Here is a 17,452-nt window from a genome sequence, read left to right on the forward strand (position 1 = left end):
GCACTAGGGGGGTGCACATAAATGGCCCGGTGGGCGCCATGGCGCGTGCTGGCACTGCATTGGGGACCACTGATTTAGAGGACAGGAACACAGTCCAAGACAGGTCGTTCAGGTACAGACAACAGGACTCCCTCAGTCAGATCCATCGGGGTGAGGGCAGGGAGGCCAGAGCCCTGTCTGGGCTCCCCTCCGTTTCCCAGCCAGCTCCAAACAGACTCTCTCCAGCCCCTCCTCTGCCTTTGTCTCTTTCACAGGCCAAGAGGCCCCTGATCTCTTTGTCTCCAGCACTTTCAGTTGGCACCTTGCGGGGAGGGGCCCAGGAGACAGGGTGTCGGCCATTCTCTGTGCAGACACCATCACACTGGCCCTCTAGGGCTCTGCCACAATCACACACCCTGATCCCACCACCTAGATCCTTAAGAAAGGCATGAGGGAAACTGAGGCACCCACACAGTATTCAGAGAAAACATTAAGAACATTCCCACTTGGTCACACAAACACAAGGCTGTGCTGCTTCACGCAGCGCAGTCAGTCTGCAGAGGTGCCAGTTCCGTTGCCAGGGGAGGTGAAGGCCAGAAGTGTAACTGCGTTCAAACCCGAAGGAGCTCAGTTCCTGGAGGAGGGGTCCATCAATGGCTGTTAGCCAGGAGGGGCAGGGAGGGGACCCCGTGCGCTGGGGTCCCTAAGCCTCTGACTGCCAGAAGCTGGGAGTGGTGACGGGCTGGATCGCTGGATAAGTGCCCTGTTTCGCTGCCGCTCCGCCGCGCCGCGCAGGGAAGCTGGAGCTGGAGCTGGAGCCGGAGCCGGAGCCGGAGCCGGCCGAGCCCCAGGACAGCCGCGGCGGAACCGCGCCCCGGAGGTGAGCGCCGCAGTTCGCCGGCCCTGGGGAGCCGGGCCGCTTCGTGTGCAGCCCGGGCCGGACCGCAGCTGCCAGCCCCGGGACCCCACTTCCGCTCCCCCCCGGGGCTGCCGGGACCACCCGCCCCTGCTCCCCCTCCGGGCTCCGGCCGACCCCGGACCCCCCGCCCCTGCTCCCTTCCGGGCTGCCGGACCCCCCCTCCCCTTCCGGGCTGCAGGACTCCCCCGGGACCGCCCACTCCGCTTCCCGCCCCGGGGCTGCCGGGACCCCCCGCCCCTGCTCCCCCTTCCGGGCTGCCGGGCCGACCCCGGGACCCGCCCTGCTCCCTTCCGGCTGCCGGGACCCCCCCCACTCCCCCCCGGGGCTGCCGGGACCCTCCCCCCGCTCCCCCTTCCGGGCTGCTAGGAACCCCGCGCTCCCCCCGGGCTGTCGGGACCCCCCCGCCCTGCTCCGCGGACTCCGGGAAAGTTTGTGCCGCGGCCGCGCTGCCTGGGACCGCAGCCCCCGCCCGAGGCGCCCCGTGGTGCGAACCGCTCCGCTGCGGGGCCGGGCGGGCAGGACGCGGGTACCGGGGGCTTGGCCGGAGCCAGCGGGACGCGGCAGCTTCGTTTCTGCCAGCTGCTCCGAGCGGCTCCGGGGAGCACTGGCCGGACGGGCTGGGGGAGCTGCAGGCCTGGGCTTCGGTTCAGACAGCCCCGTCTGGGATGTGCGTCCTCGGGCCCCCCGGCGCCCCCAAGCCCCGAGCGCCTGGCTCTGCTCCCCAAGATCCCGGCCCTGCCCCACAACTCCCTAGCACCCATCCCTGCCCCCCAAGCTCCCGGTCCTGCCCCCCCAGCGCCTGGCCCTGCTCCCGCCCCCCCAGCCTCCGCAACCCCCTAGCACCGGCCCTGCCCCTCAAGCTCCGGGCCCTGCCCCCCTCCCCAGCACCCTGTCCTGGCCCCTCAATGCCCTGCCCTGCCCACTAGCTGCAAGGGGGGGGCAGTCCTCAGCCCAGCCCCAGCCCCTTCTTCAGCCACCCTCCCAGTGTCCTGCCATGGCCCCCAGGTCCGCTCAGCGCCCGCCCCCCAGCGCCCTGCAGGGCTCAGCGCAGGAGTTCGGAGTTGGGCAGCAGGTCCCAGCCGCAGCAGGGGATCCAGGCCTGGGTGCAGCATGGGCCATTGGCTCTGCCCGGCAGAGGGCAGTGCACGTGGGAAAAGAGAAGATGCAGCCCCCCAGCAGAGCAGGGAGCCCAGCCTGAGGGCTGGAGGGCACCAGGTAACTGGCTCAGAGGCTGGCTGAGCCCCTGTGCGCTCAGTGCATGGTCAGCTGCCTGGCTCCTGCCCCCAACCACCCATCTCACACCTGTCATCTGGGCCGAGCCCTGGGCTGGGCCTGGGGCTGCTGGGGGGTCTCTGGCCTGCTCTGCCGATGGCAGGAGCCTGTCTGGGGGGTTGCAGCAGATCCCTGGCCGTAGCAGCTGGGCATCCAGAGAAACGGGGGCCAGCTCCACCCAGGGCAGCTGAAGTTGTTTTCCAACCACCTGGGTGGGCTCCGCTGTCCGGCTGTGACTTGGCGCCCCAGCAGCACAGCTCTCATGATCCTGGCTGTGACTGTGTCTCTGGCCAGCTGGTCCCAGGGCCTGGGCAGTTGGGCCTGCATTCCAGTGGCCTGGGGGCGTGAAATGAGCCTAGGCTCTGCGCTGACTTGGCTGCAGGGGCTGCCTGGCTCCAGGAGCTGGCTCCTGCGGCTTTGCCTAGCAGGGTACATGCAGCGCCCAGCGGGCTATTGGGGGAGAGAGGCTGTGTTACGTGGGAGCAGGCGCCTGCCCCAGCCTGGCACAGGTTTCAAGCTGCCGTTGCTGGACCGAGGAGCTTTGGTGCAATCCCTGGCAGTGGGAGATGCTGACTGTGCCCCTGGGATGTGCTGTCTCCCTCCCCCTTTGATGTCTTCTCTGCGGTGGCCAACAGTAGCCTGGCTTCCTGGCCTGCTCTAGATTCCTCGCCAGGTGCATGGGAGGGCGCCCAGAGCTGAGACCTGAGCAGGAACCCACCTGCCGTCCAGAGGATGCAGCTCTCAGCCAGGAAGCTGTTCGAGGGGAAGAGAAGTGAGCTGGGAACTCCTTGCTGTGGCAGCTCTCTGTTGGGGGGTGGGACTGGGGCCTGGGTGCCAGTTACAGGCTCATAATGGCACTGGGACCAGGCCTGGAGACCTCCCCTAAGGAGCAAGGCACCTGCCCAGGTTGGGTTGGGCTCCTGCCACCATCCACTCACTAGGTTGCTGGGCGGGAATCCCCGTCTGGAGTCTGAACAGAGTCCAGCGCTTCCTGTCGTGGGTCCCTGCGTCCCTCTCCTGGGGCAGATCCTCTGTGTGCCCTGTGCTGAGAGTTTCCAGCACGCTGGCCATGCCCAGTGTCTGTGGGGCCAACCCCTCGGGGGCCGTGTGGCAGGCGTAGCATCGAACACACACTTTGCACAGGCTCTTTCCTGAGTCCCATGAGAAACCCGACATGCTATTCCCTGCCTCAGTTCCCTGCCTCACAGTTCCAGGGCACGCTCTGGGCTGGGGTCAGGGTCCTCTGGCGACATCCAGAGTCCTGCTCCAGTGCTTGCCTTGTGCTCTGCCACCCCGTGCTTTCTCCCTAGCTCAGCTTGTTTCCTCTGACTTGCTCCTCTCCAAGCTTCCGGGCTCTGGGGTCCACAGGGGGCAGAGGCAGCTGGGACTCCTGGCCCTGGTGGGGCCTGGCAGGCAGCTGCTCAGAGAGCTGTTTGTGCCAGTGTTGCGAGATCGCCTCTGCTTCCCACCTCTACGAGATGCGTTTTCTGCTCCTCCTGCAGCGGCTGGGCCAGAGCCTGGCCCCCTCACGTGTCTTTCTCTCCCTTCAGGCAGGAGCTGGTGGAGGGAAGAGGAGCTGCGGAGACTCCAGTCTGAGCAGGGCTGGACCAGAGGCACAAGCCACGCACCAGGGGAGTCAGGCAGGAGTGTCGGCTGCCACGGCAGAGCCTTGCTCCAGATCCACTGCAGCTGCCTGACCCGCGAGCGGCTGAGTCTGGGGTGTGTCCTGCCTGTTACTGCAAGACGATGCTAGCAACTCCACGTAGGAATCGACCTCTCCCTGCCCTGGGGATCCATCCCACCGGAGTCAGTGGCCACCGGGCACTGCAGGCCTGGGCCCCCTCCCGTAGGGCATGAGGTGGAATTGCCCTCATCGGAGCAGCGCTGCAGCTGCTGGCCGTGGGTGGAGCTGTCTGCCCAGAGCAGAGCCCTGAGGATGCCCAGCTGGGTGGGCGGGCAAGCCTAGGTGAGAGATGCTGTGATGGCTCTCCCTTGAGGTACCATGCCGGTTCCCACTATGGCAGCCACCACTGCCAGGTCTTTCTTCTGGGAGGTCTTCCCACCCTTGCGCACCTGCCGGGTGTACTGCAGCCCTGCGTACCAGGATGGGCATCTCTTTGTGGTGGGGGGCTGCGGCCAGGCGGGGCTGCCCCTGGACACTGTGGAGATGCTGGATGTGCATTCTCAGAAGTGGACGGTGCTCCCTCCACTCCCCACGCCCCGGGCTGGGGCGGCTGCTGTGGCTGTGGGGAAGCAGGTCCTAGTGATGGGGGGCATGGATTCCAGACAGAGCCCCCTGGCCTCCGTCGAAGTCTTCAACACAGATGAGGGCAAGTGGGAAAAGGTGGCCGCCCTGGCCCAGCCATCCATGGGCATCTCTGCAATCGAGAGAGGTGAGCTGGGCAGAGGGGGGTGTTTCTCTTGATAATTAACAGGCAATTAAAAAACCATGTCACTGCCTAATTGAACGAAAATGCCCCTTAACTGAGCGTTCACTGCTCCTGGGCACCCAGCCCCCTATCTTTCCCCCCGCAGCCTTGGGCATTTGCCTCTGCCCTCACACAGCTTTAGCCTCATTCCCATCCCCAGCTGCAGGCCTGAAGGGGCAGAGGGCTGTGGCGGGGGCGATGGATGTGGCAGGTTGAGCTGCAGCTCTGAACCACTGGGATGCGGAGGGCAGCTCGGCACGTGGCTGGGCCAAGGCAAGGAGTCCCAGAGCCAAGCTGGGTCCCTGGCTGGCTGAGTGGGTGTGCGCCAGGCAGGTATCAGTTCTGGGTGCTGGAAGCAGGGGTGTCTGTACCCGCTCCCAACTCTGCATCCCATCCCTTGCGGCCAAACTCTCCGTCCTGTGCCCACCTGCCACACAGACCTAGCAGGGGCTGGCGAGAAACCCCAGGGCTGGGCCAGAGGGGGTGTGCTGTGTGGGGCATAGTTGGGAGCCTGTCCCCAAAGGATGGGTGGCCAGGAAGGCCCCCACCTGCTGCTAGATCCCTGGGATGGGGCAGTGTCCGTGCCCACCCCCGGCCCAGTGACCAGCTTAGCCTCCTGTGCTTCTCCCCCAGGAAGCACCGGGCGCGCAGCCTGCCCAGAGGCACAGATGGGAACCACAGGCCTGTGCCCAAGGAAGGGAGCCAGCGTCAGGACATTCTGGTGGCAGTGGTGCTACCTGACCCTGCGTGCCAGGGTGCTTGGCCTCCGCCAGGGCCCCCGTCGTGCTGTGGGCATGTCAGGGGCAGCTGCTGCTGTGTGGCTTCCTTCCCACAGGCAGGGGTGTGACGAACTGGGACTGTTCTTGATGTTTGCTCTGAATATTGTGTTGGTGCCTCAGTGTCCCCTAGGCAGTTCTTAAGTATCTAGGTGGTGGGATAAGGGTGTGTGATTGCTGCAGAGCAAAGGGCCAGTGCACCTAAATGCCTGGCACTCTGTCTCCTAGCAACTGATGGCCTGGGCCCCTCCTCTGCAAAGGTGCCAACTGAAGGTGTTGGAGACAAAGGGATCAGGTGACCTCCTGGCCCGGGAAAGGAGCTGAGCAGAGAGGAGGGGCTGGAGGGGGTGGTTAGTCTGGAGCTTGCTGGGGACGAGGAGTGAAGTGCAGACCTAGGGGTCTGGCTCACTGCCCCCCAGAATGGACCCGGCCGAGGGGTCTGGTTCGCTGTATCTACAAGCTCTGTTTTAGACCCTGTTCCTGTCATCGAATAAACCTCTGTTTTGCTGGCTGAGAGTCACGTCTGACTGCAAAGTGGGGGTGCAGAACCCTGTGGCTTCCCCAGGACCCCGCCTGGGTGGGCTCGCTGTGGGAAGCACACGGAGGGGCAGAGGATGCTGAATGCTCCAAGGAGAGACCCAGGAGGTGAAGACGTGTGAGCTTCTTGCCCTGAACAAGTCTGCTCCAAGGGAGAGGAGGCTCCCCAAAGTCCTGGCTGGCTTAGTGGGGAGCAGTTCCAGAGCATCGCCCGGGGACTCCGTGACAAGGGGCCTCTGCCCCGCTGCAGCCCCCTCTGCCTTGTGCCCCTGGCGGCTGAGCAGCCAGGGCTTGTGGCAGCGAGCGGCTGAGCCCTTAGCCCAGTAGATGCTGCCAAAGGGCCCAGGCCTCAATCGTGGGCCTTTCTAGGACCTCGGGGTAAGGGCGGGAGCAGCACCCCAAGGGCGCCCTGGCCCACTCCCAGCCCACCCCACAGTGTGTTCAGCAGGACTCTGCCTGAGCCCACTGCCTGGCCTAGCTGCAGGGCCGGCGCTACCATTTAGGCAGCCTAGGCAATCGCCTAGGGCACCAGAATTATTCAGGGGGTGGCATTTTGCGGGAGGGGCGGGGGGGCGCGGCAGACGGCTCCAGTTGATCTGCTGCAGTGTCATTCCTGAGGAGGGTCCATTGGTCCGCAGCTCCGGTGGAGCTGCCGCCGTCATGCCTGCAGACGGTCGGCTGCTCTCGCGGCTCCGGTGGACCGCCCGCAGGCACAACTGCAGCAGCTCCACTGGAACCATGGACCAACGGACCCTCCACAGGAATGACTGCGGCAGCTCCACCGGAGCCGCTGGATCAGAGCGGGGGGGAGGGCGAAATGACCGTGCGCCTAGGGCGCGAGAAACCCTAGCGCCGGTCCTGCCTAGCTGGTCCCTGACATCCAGTGTGCGGCCCTGCCTAGGGCCGCACCCTTTGGGCCAGGTGGGTTCCCTCTGGCTGGGCTTCTCCCGGAGCCCCATTGCTGCAGGCCCTGGACAGGACATGCCAGGAGTGGCCTCAGCAGGGCCCGAGAGAAGGAGAGCGCGTGCTGCAGATGCCCCCTCTTCCCCCCCCCCACCATTGTCTTGCTGCGCTCCGAATCCCCCCAAATCCTCTTTTCCTGCGCCGGCCCACAGGGCTCATCCTGTGGGGGGTGCAGCTGGTGCTCTGGTCGGCAGGGGATTGTGGCTGCACAGAGCACACAGAATGGGGTTTGCTGGGTGTCACGGACTCACAGATTGTGCCCACTCTTGTCCCCGTGTGGTCCGTGGTGGGGTGCCCCTTTCAGTGCGACAGCCCTTCTCGGGGGTCCACTCTCTTTCGGGGTCAGGCCCCTCCTCCTCCTGGGGCCACACCTCTCTGAGCCTTAGCATGTCTGTCTCTGCCATGGGCCCCCCCAGGGAGTCCCCTTGCTCTGGTCCCCCAGGCCTCCACCCCCGAAGGGGACGATGCCCCCTGTCCTCTAGACCGCAGTGACTCTCAGCCCATGTAACACAGGAGGGTTTAGTGAGCGTTGAACACAGCACAGGAAACTCTCAGGCCTGGCCTCCCCCAGCCCAGCACATCCCAGTCCCCCTGCAGCCAGGGGGGCTCTGCCTGCTCCCCCCCTCCAGCCCCGAGCCCCCCTGCTTCCCAGCTGGGCCTCTGATATCACCAGCCCCAAACCCGCTCTGTCCATTGTCTTCTCTCCAGGGACACAGGGTCACCTGGGCCTCCTCTCCCCTCTTCTGTCCTCAGTCCCCCTCTGGCTGGAACCGGCTGGTCAGGTCACCGGGGTCCTCTCCCCACAGCCCATTGTCCTCCACTGGCCAGAACTGGCTGAGCTGGGTCCTCGGGTCATCAGGTCACCAGTCGCTGGAGTCTCCATCCTCCAGGCCATTGCCGGGGTCCCAAATTCCCTCTCTGGTCCTGTGTAACAACAACTCCTTCTCCCCTGCCCTCCTTAAACCAGTAACACCCAGGGAAACTGAGTCCCACCCCCTCGGCATGCAAACCATTGGAAACCAAGAAAACCACAAGAAAATCCCCCACTTTGTCACACTGGGTGCAGGTGCTTTGAAGCTGCTGACTTGTTGTGGGGATGGGGGGCATCAAGTCACAAATGCAGTGCGTGCAAGGGGTCTTTCAGCGCAGCCCCATCTCCTCCTGCACCCCCAGCCCCATGCATCTGCTGCCCTAGAGCTCTATATGGTCAGTACCACACTGACACAAGCCAAGCTAACTCGGTGCTAGGGGTCAGACCCACGCCCAGCAGACACAGGGGCAGACGGGTTTCCTTGTGGAAGTTGGCAGCACTGGCTCTGAGCTGAGTCTGGCTGGAGACGCCTCCGCCTCCCTGCGGGGATTGCAGCAGGCCGGGCTGGCTCCTCTCTGTGACAAACTGAGAAAGTCATGTTGGCGAACTGATGGGGGTGCTTTCCCCAGGCAGGCAGGGCTGGTCCCATGGGGCACTAGGGGGCGCTGTGCTGCAGGGAGTGGGGGGGGTGGGGGCTCAGCAGGGGGCGCTCTCCCCAGGCAGGCAGGGCTGGCCCCATGGGGTGCTAGGTGGTGCTGTGTTGCAGGGAGCGGGGTGGGGGTTCAGCAGGGGGTGCTCTCCGCTGGCAGGCAGGGCTGGCCCCATGGGGCGCTAAGGGGCACTGAGATGTGGGGCTCAGCAGGAGGCGCTCTCCCTTGGCAGGCAGGGCTGGCCCCATAGGGTGCTAGGGGGTGCTGTGCTGCAGGGAGCGGGGTGGGGGTTCAGCAGGGGGCGCTGTGCCCAGGCAGGCAGGGCTGGCCCCAGGGTGGCGCTAGGGATCTGTGCTGCTGGCAGTGATGTTTTTGGGTGAGGTGTGAAGCTTTCTGGTAAGATACAGAATTGAGGCAGGTTCCAGAGGGGCAGCCGTGTTAGTCTGTATCAGCACAAACAACGAGGAGTCCTTGTGGCACCTTAGGCTACGTCTGCACTACAGGATAAATTCGAATTAGCTTAAACTGATTTTATAAAACAGATATTATAAAGTCGATTGTGCGCGTCCACACTAGGCACATTAATTCGGTGGTGTGCGTCCATGGTCCGAGGCTAGCATCGATTTCTGGAGCAGTGCACTGTGGGTAGCTACTGTAAAATAATGAGGCCAATAATGTCGATTTCCGTCCACACTAACACTATTCCGATATAGTAATATCGATTTTAGCATTACTCCTCTCGTTTTGTAGGAGTACAGAAATCGATTTAAAGAGCCTTTAAATCGATATAAAGAGCAGTGTAGTGTGGACGGGTCCAGTGTTAAATCGATTTAACGCTGTTAAAATCGGTTTAACAGCGAGTGTAGACCAGGCCTTAGAGACTAACAAGTGTATCTGGGCATAGGCTTCTGTGGGCTAGAGCCCACTTCATCGGATGCAGGGAGTGACCACGGAAGCTTATGCCCAAATACACTTGTTAGTCTCTAAGGTGCCACGAGGACTCCTTGTTGTTTTAGAATTGAGGTAGTGCCCACTTCTCATCACCGTGCCTGCAGCCTGGAGGTGTCAGGGCAATAACCCCTGAGACCTGGGATGATTTCATCCTGGCTCCCAGAATTCGCAGTCCTGCTTCAGCTGGACACAGGATTCTTCACTTCCTGTCCCGAGCAGTAAGAGGCGGTGCTGGAGCTGCTGAGAACACCTAGCACTTATGGAGAAGTTGGTCCCGTAACATATTTTTGTCTCACTCACCTTAGTGCTTCTGTAGCGCTTTTCACCCATCGATCTCGCAGCACGGCACACAGGGGCCCAGATCACTGTGCCCATTGGACAGATGGGAAACTGAGGCACGTGGCAGGGAAGGGTTGTCCAGCAATGGGGTAGCAGAGCTCAGAGTAGGACCCAGGTCTTGAGTGTCTCTGTCAGTCAGGGGGCACCACAGTCAGGTGCTGGGGACTGAGGTGAACCCAGAGTCCAGGCTGCTGCGTGTTTCCACTCTTAGCTGCTGAGAGCTGCCTGGCATTTTCCAGCGGGCTCTGCTGTCAGGGCAGCGTCCAGATGGGCAGCCCCTCAGTGTGACCTGGGGCACAGCCCTTCACCTGGCTGGGCCTCCCCTCCCCTCCCCTCCTGTCGCAGCAATCTGCACCCTCCAAAGATAGGCTGAGCCCCTCCTATGGGTGCTGGCTTCTCCCCAGCTGACTCCTGAGCTTCTTGCCAGGGACCTTGGGGGTGAGGAGAGGCTGTTGACCTGCTCCCCAGGCCCTGCCCGCTGTGGGCTTCAGGGCGCCCGCATGGCAACCAGCAGCAGGGCTAGGGAAGCAGCCTTTGGGCAGCATGGCTGGGTTGCCATGGTGTCTCCAGGGAGACGGCGCCAGGGAGTATAATTAGCTGCGAAGGCCCCATGGTCTGGGCTATTTTCAGTGTGTCCGGGGCAGGGGGGTGATCCGGGAAGCAGGTGCCATCCCCATGGCTGGCAGGGGCTCCGGCTGCAGGCTGGGCACTGGAGGGGTGGCGGGAGGCCTGGGGCACTCACTCCATCAGTGCTCTGGGAGAGGGCAGGGTCTGGGACATGGGGTGAGGGGAATTCAGGGGGACTGCAGCTCCCATCCCACAGGCTGGCTCCCCCCTTGCCAGCCCCGGCCCCTGCACCAGCTCCCCTTCCCTCCTGGCACCAACCCTGTCCCCCTGCCCCTTCCCCCCTACTGACCCCGGCCTGCCCTCTGTGCTGTCCCCCATCTCCCGCTGGCTCCCCTGCTCCCACCCCATCCTTGCTTCCCCCCCTGCCTGCTCCAGGGGTCGGCTCCCCCCTCATGTCCCCTCCTCTCTTGCAGACGGTTTCGTCTACGCTCTCGGGGGGATGGGCGCAGACACCTCTCCTCAGGCGCTAGTGCGGGTCTATGACCCAGCGACCACCCACTGGCAGCTTCTGCCCTCCATGCCCACCCCCTGCTATGGGGCATCTGCCTTCCTGCAGGGCAACAAGATCTTCCTTCTGGGTAAGTGCACTGTCTGGCATGGGCACAGTGGGTGAGCTGGAGAGTGCATGGTGCAGGGATGCATTTCTCCTGGGGACCCCCTGCAGCCCGCCCCCCCAGCACACCCTGCTCGGAGCCCCCCTCAGCTTGTGCCCTGCCTCTGCAGCCAGGGCCGGCGCTACCATTTAGGCAGCCTAGGCAATCGCCTAGGGCGCCAGGATTATTCGGGGGGCAGCATTTTGCCGGGGGGGGGGCGGCAAGCGGCCCAGTGAGTCTGTCCGCAGTCATGCCTGCGCGATGGTCGGCTGCTCGCGCGGCTCCGATGGACCACCCGCAGGCAACGCTGCGCGCTCCCACCAGAGCCCAGCCCAACGGACCTCCACCAGGAATGCACCTGCGGCAGCTCCACTGGAGCCACGGGATCAGCTGCGGGGGGCGGCGAAAATGACCGTGCGCACGGCTTAGGGGTGCGAGAAACTCTGGCTCGGTCCTGTCGACAGACACGGAGCCCACCCGTTGCCTCCCTGCTGGAGCTCCTCCCCCCCCGCAGCCGTGCCCGCCCCCCCAGCCCTCTCTGCTGGGCTCCTGGCAAGCCAGCCCCTGCCACCCCCATGGCGCCCCCTTTAATAAGCATGCAATGACACCTGGAGAAATCTTGCAAGAGTTCCAGCTCTGCGCCCAGGACGTCCGACATAGACTCGCCCCCCATGGGACAATCACCACCAGCCTGGCAGAGCAGTCGCTGGTGTTGACCCCCATCCCTTGGGCTAGGAAGCATGGTGACAGGGCGATGTGGGGTTGGGGTGAAGGCCCTGGCGGCCCAGGCCCCTCTCAGCATCTCCTCCCTCCGCAGGGGGTAGGCAGGGCAAACTGCCTGTCACGGCCTTCGAGGCCTTCGACCTGGAGACGAGGAGCTGGACACGCTATCCCAGCGTCCCCAGCCGGCGGGCCTTTGCCGCCTGCGCCGTGGCTGATGGCTGCTTCTTCAGCCTCGGGGGCCTGCAGCAACCGGGACCCCACAACTTCTACTCCCGGCCCCACTTTGTCAACACGGTGGAGATGTTCGACCCGGAGCAGGGTGAGCTGGCGTGAGGATCGCGTGCCTGGGCCCAGCCAGCTGCTGTGGCCAGCTGGGGTGCAGAGAGAGGGGCCCCCGGAAGGACACACAGATGGTGAGAGGGACCCTCCAACCCAGCTTCACGCTTAGCTTCCTTGTTCACGCTCCTGTTCTGTAAGTCCCGTTTCCTGTAACTCCTGGAGTTCGGGGCATTGAAACTCTGCCTCTGGCCCAACTGCCGAGCCACTGGCTTGGGGCTGGGAGGCAGTAACGGCCGGTGTAAATCCGCTCCCCCACTCCTGCCCGGTTCCCTTCCGTGCCCGGCTAGGTGCCTGTCTGTCTCTCAGCTTGGCTGCTCCCTCCACTTGCACCAGCCAGAGGCTATTCCGTGGCCACAGGATGCCCGAGCCCAGGGACGGCCCGGCAGCAGGACCTGAAGCTGCCTGGGGCAGGATCAAATGCTTTACTGGGAGTGAGGCAAGTGCTTGCCTTTTCCTGCCTGCTCAGGCTCCCAGACACACTCTTTGCCCCCCTCTTGGACAGGGAGTGTCCCCTCATGGAGCCCCCAAGTCCCACTCTGCTGGAGCTCCCCTGGGAGCAGCAGCTGCTGCTCTCCTCAGCCTGCTGGGGTGGGGGCTGGTGAGAACCCAGCCTGCGGCACCAGCTGGCTGGTAGGGGCAGCCAATGGGGACCCGGGCAGAGAGGCCCAGGAGCCCGAGCGGTCCCCAGGCAGGGCTAGGCAGACAGGCCTCGTGTAGCAGGACCTCCGGGCACGGTGCTGGTCATACCACCTACACACATGTGCAGTCCGTGGCAGGAGGGAACAATGCCGACAGCAGCTGGAGGCTGCTGATACGGCAGAGTGAGGGCCTGCAACCGACCCCCTGGCACTGTGCCCAGGGCAGGCCTATTTCCTGGGTGCTGGGAGATGCCAGGGTGTGAGTGAAGCAGCCGCACAGGGATGGCAGCAGCGGGGGATAGGGGTTCTGCCCCAGCTGTCTCATCCCCTGGGGAGAGGGCTGGGGATCCCATTCCTGTGTGCAGAAATACCCCGGGTGAGTCTGTGGAGACTGCCTGGCCTGGCTCTGTCCCTGTGGTCAGACTCAGCAGGGAGGTGCGCGGGGGAAGCTGGCCAGTGCCAAGCCCCCAGCGAGACTCTTCTACCCGCTGCAACAGCACAAGCCTGACACTGCCTCTTTCCCGCAGGGGCCTGGAGCAAGCAGGGCCGCGCCGTTCGCATGCGGGAGAAGAGAGCCGACTTTGTGGCTGGCTGCCTCGGCGGGCGAGTGGTGGTGGCTGGAGGCCTCGGTAACGTGGGGGGAGGTTCGGGGGGGGCGGTCATGTTTGTGCTCAGGACTCACTGGAGGGTGGAGCTGTGCAGACAGACCTGCCCCTCCCAGGCCCATGTCAGGGGCCGTGCCATCCAGCACACACTCCTCTGTGTTCGTGGAGCTGAGCTCGCTGCTGTGGTGCCTGCAGCCAGCCCTTCCCCTTCCCCCTGCCACATGGCACCGAGTTTGAGGGGTTTCTCTAGGGGGCTGATTGCTCTCTGAATCCTGGGTCCCAGCGTCTAATCTGGCTCCCGGCCTTGTTCCCACCCGCAGCCCCTGCTCCATCAGTCTCTATTCAGGGCACTGGGATCATCTTGTCATCAGGCTATCCTCAGGGCCCCTCCCTGGCCGCTCTGGCCCCCCTTTGCAGTCAGACTGGAGATGGCCCAGCTCCCCTCCTGGGGAGGGTGAGGAAGAGCAGGGACGGGGCCCGACTTTCGCTTCTGTTTAAATGTTGGTGCCTTATTCGGCTCACTAGCTGGCACCTGCTCATGGAGTGACATCCATCTAGGTGTTCCCCTCATGTCTGTGCCCAGTCGTGGTGACCTGCCAGGAAGACACATGCCCGCTGGATCCAAAGCCACTGTAGGACCAAGGGAGTGCCACACTTCTAGGGGCAGGCCAAGCCTGGGGAAGGTTAGACAGGGATGGAGACATGGGGGGAGCCCTGCAGGCAGCAGTGCCCCATGTGGGATGTGAGGCCAGCGCAGAAGTACGCCAGCGTGTCTCCCACGGCTGGACTGGGCTGGGCTGTTAGGGATGGTGCCTCAGCACCATGGCACTGTCAGATGGGGATGCTGAGCTCCGGCTCACTGGGGGGGCTTTTACCTGGCCGGTGAGCACTCAGCAGCTCCCCCTTCACACTGGGGTCCCCAGAGCACCAAGGAGCTGGTGCTTTGCTCTTTGGGAGAGGAGGGACCGAATGAAAACGGGAAGCTGGGAGCCGAGCGGTGTGTGCCAGCTGAGGAACACAGGCCCTGCCTTCCCAGCAAAGTGAAATCACTGACAGCTGCTGGCTGGAGCCGTGGTGGGCTGCTGCTAGTGTGACGGTGCTGCCTGCAGCAGGCTCTGTCCCCACTCTCCAGCAGGGACTGCCGCGGTGTAGCGGGGGAATGCAGCAGGATGGCTGGATTGGGGCACTGTTCAGCTGCTCTCTGCAGGCTGGTGTCTGGGAGAGCACCTAGCTATTCTCAGTCCCTGCCCCTCTCGCCTCAGAGAACTGGAACAGGGCAGGAACAAGCTGGCTGTGGGGCAGAAGGGTGCTCCCTGGCTCTCCTAGGAAGGGTCTGTTAACTTGGTGAAAGCAGACAGCTGAAGTTCTGCAATGTGCTGCAGCAGACACAGGGCAGAGCAGCTCTGCATGGGCAGCCCAGATGCCCTGTGGCGTCCTGCGGTGACTGTCTCGTGCTCTGTGCTGTGCAGCACAGCTGGAGCCGTTTCTATTCACTGGGAACAATGAGCTCTGCAAATGGAAGAAAAACCAACTGGGTTCCATTCCTGGCTCTTTTGTGCCAAGTCAGTTACCTGCGCAGTGTTGGGGGATGGGAGGCGGGTGGCAGATTGACTGGCAGCTTGCTAAGGCTTTTCATCCCCCCAATATGTTCACAGCTCAGCAACCTGCAAAGCACAAGAGAGTGAAGGGGAATTGTGCTTTCATGCCCCTCTCACATAGCCGCAGTAGGACTGCGGCACTGGGGCAGAATTTGCATCAGGAAATACACAACCTTAACTCTGCCCCCTGTGCTCATCGGTGGCGCTCCCTGACAGACCTCCATCCTCCCGCCTCTCCGTCCCACAATGCTGGTGGACGGGAAGTTGGGGGCAAGGCCCTGTGATAGTGTGCATCCTCTGAGTCCTAAGGTATTCATGGAGGGGATAACATGGGGCCTGTGGTACAGCGCATTCCCTGCACCCTGTGGTGTTGGCTGAGGGGATGGGGCGGTGGGACCCGGGGTACAGTGCATTCCCTGCGCCCTGTGGCATTGGCTGAGGGGATGAGGCGGGGGGAGCCCCGGGGTACAGCGCATTCCTGCACCCTGTGCTGTTGGCTGAGGAGATGGGGTGGGGGTGAGGGGAGCTGGGGTACAGCGCGTTCCCTTGGCCCTGTGGCGTTGGCTGAGGGGATGAGGCTGGGGGGCCAGGGTACAGCGCATTCCCTGCGCCCTGTGGCGTTGGCTGAGGGGATTGGGTGGGTGGGCAGGGCACGGGGTACAGCGCGATCCCTGTGGCATTGGCTGAGGGGATGGGGAGGGCAGGGCCCCGGGGTACAGCGCGTTCCCTCGTCCTGTGGCATTGGCTGAGGGGATGGGGCAGGCAGGGACCAGCTGTGGCATTCGATTTTAAGAACATGCAGCATAAACTGGTAGGGACCCGCAGGGCTCCAATCCCTGCCCTCGCATCCCAGGCCACCCTGTCAGACAATCTCGCGCTAATGTGTCAAGTTATGTCTTCAAACTAGTTACGTTGTTTTGTCCCACGGCTCCTACTGAGTGGCTGTCCCAGAACTGCCCCCTCGGATGGATACAGACTTCAGGTGTCCACCCTGACGTGTTCTTGGGCAGCTTGTCCACTTGGTTCTTGGGCCAGCTTTGTCCTTGAGCTTAAATAGCTCTTCGTCCTCCCTGGTGGGTCTCTGGCACTCAGCTCCCCTCTCGGCCCTCTCTCTGCTGGGCCAACAAGCTGAGCTCTCCCAGTCTCCTCTCACAAGACACTCCCCATTCTTCTGCACCGGATCCAGTTTAAATTCCTCACGGGTGCCCAGAGCTGTGCACAGTGTCCCAGGGGCAGGCTCACCTGTGCCTTGCCCAGCGGCGCTCAGACTTCGCTGTCTCCACAGCCGAGGCTTACCTTTGCCTTTTTCACAACTCTGGTCCCACTGTGACTGCCCCACACCCAGATCTCTCTCCTCAGCTGTTGCTGCCCATTGATGGTTTAATGTCTCATCTCTTGCAGGGAACCAGTCGTTTCCCCTGGGTTCAGTGGAAGGATTTAGCATACCAAGGAAGAAGTGGGAGCTGCTGCCCCCCATGCCCACTGGTCGTTGCTCCTGCTCCAGCTACCAGGCCCCAAGCCTGCTGTTTGTGATCGGAGGGGTAGCGCAGGGCCCCAGCGGAGCGGTCGAGGCTCTGTGCCTGCGGGAAGGGGCCTGAAGGGAGCCCCTGGCTGAAGGATCCCACCAACAGAGGGCAAAGTGCCTGAAACTGGCGACGGGTGCGCGTGGGCGCGGAAAGCAAACTCTTTGGAGCTGGTGTGTAGCTTGTAGTTACTGACCCGGGGCACCAAAGCAGTGATGTCGTCTTTTCGTTAGGCTTTCAGAAGCTGAAATTAGTTTTCTAGCGTAGCTCAGAGATGGGAGCGGTCAGTCTGTTCTTGGGGGACAGGAGAGAAGCAGGGCAGGGCAAGCAGCAGAGGAGTCTGGAAGGAGCTTCAATGCAGGGGTGCAGTGTGGCTCCCCAGAGTAGCTGAAGATCCTGGGGAGCCCCAAGCTGGCTCTCAGGTGTCAGGTCCTGTTGCCAACACTGCACTTCGGGGATGGGAGAAGCCTGCAGTGCAGCCACCTCCTCTTTCAAGGAGCTCCAGTGTCCATCTGTCTGTCCCTCACAGTCTCTAGGGAGGAGAGCCAGCCCCTGGGTTGGGGAGCTGGTTTGAGCTGCCTGTTGTCCAGTGTGGATGTGTGTGGTGTCTTTGTGCAGGTGTGTCTTATGCTGCGCAGTGAGGAGCACCAGTGATGCCCGGGAGGCCAGCGGAAAAGCGATGTGGCAGTGAGGCGTGAGCCCTGGTCTGTGTCCCATGTAGCATATACGGTGCCCTGTAGCTCAGTGCCTAGGAGGTGCTGGAGCACCTCAAATAAATGAAACAAGTGGAATTTGACTCTTGATGAAATCGTGTCTGTCAGAGTCTCTCTTACTGCTTGATCTGAGAATGCCAGAGTTTGCAGGGCAAAGTGGGGGTACCCTCTGGAAGCCACTCAGCTTCAAGCCCTCAGTGAGAGTGAAGGGGGCGAACTCTACTGCTCTGGGGAGGTTTGAGACTATTAGTGAGAGGGGGCCAGGCCCTGAGATTCCACAGCAAGGAACAGCATCAGTTCAGAAACGCCATCTGGCCTAAGCAGTACTAAGCACATCAGTGTCACTCAGCCCTTACGGGTGCTGTGAGTCTCAGCTGGCACATTCCTGATGGTTAATTAAAACAAACCCCAAATGCCACCTGTACCCGTACCTCAGTGGGTCACAACTGAGGATGCCAAATTCAGGA

The 17,452-nt window shown here is 62.9% G+C and overlaps 1 protein-coding gene across 2 annotated transcripts; it reads left to right on the plus strand.

Annotated features, from left to right (window-relative positions):
• Positions 1-798: 798 nt before the first annotated feature.
• KLHDC8B (kelch domain containing 8B) lies at positions 799-17,072 on the plus strand. 2 transcript variants are annotated; one of them, XM_032772619.2, is made up of 6 exons: positions 799-859; positions 3,721-4,563; positions 10,667-10,831; positions 11,664-11,888; positions 13,074-13,175; positions 16,151-17,072. In XM_032772619.2, exons 2-6 carry the CDS (start codon positions 4,173-4,175, stop codon positions 16,345-16,347), a joined length of 1,080 nt encoding a protein of 359 aa, XP_032628510.1. In that variant the 5' UTR covers positions 799-859; positions 3,721-4,172; the 3' UTR covers positions 16,348-17,072. The 2 variants fall into 2 exon arrangements, with proteins under 2 accessions (XP_032628510.1, XP_074929208.1); XM_075073107.1 differs by lacking the exon at positions 13,074-13,175.
• Positions 17,073-17,452: the final 380 nt, after the last annotated feature.

The sequence above is a fragment of the Chelonoidis abingdonii genome, chromosome 17, assembly GCF_003597395.2.
Source record: "Chelonoidis abingdonii isolate Lonesome George chromosome 17, CheloAbing_2.0, whole genome shotgun sequence".
NCBI lineage: Eukaryota > Metazoa > Chordata > Testudines > Testudinidae > Chelonoidis > Chelonoidis abingdonii.

Bases quoted from the DNA above. Each gene is read 5' to 3' on its own strand.
- KLHDC8B (XM_032772619.2), top strand. From the start codon at position 4,173: ATGCCGGTTCCCACTATGGCAGCCACCACTGCCAGGTCTTTCTTCTGG. The intron at 4,564-10,666 runs GTGAGCTGGGCA...CCTCTCTTGCAG, and splicing joins CATCTCTGCAATCGAGAGAG to ACGGTTTCGTCTACGCTCTC. The intron at 11,889-13,073 runs GTGAGCTGGCGT...TCTTTCCCGCAG, and splicing joins GATGTTCGACCCGGAGCAGG to GGGCCTGGAGCAAGCAGGGC.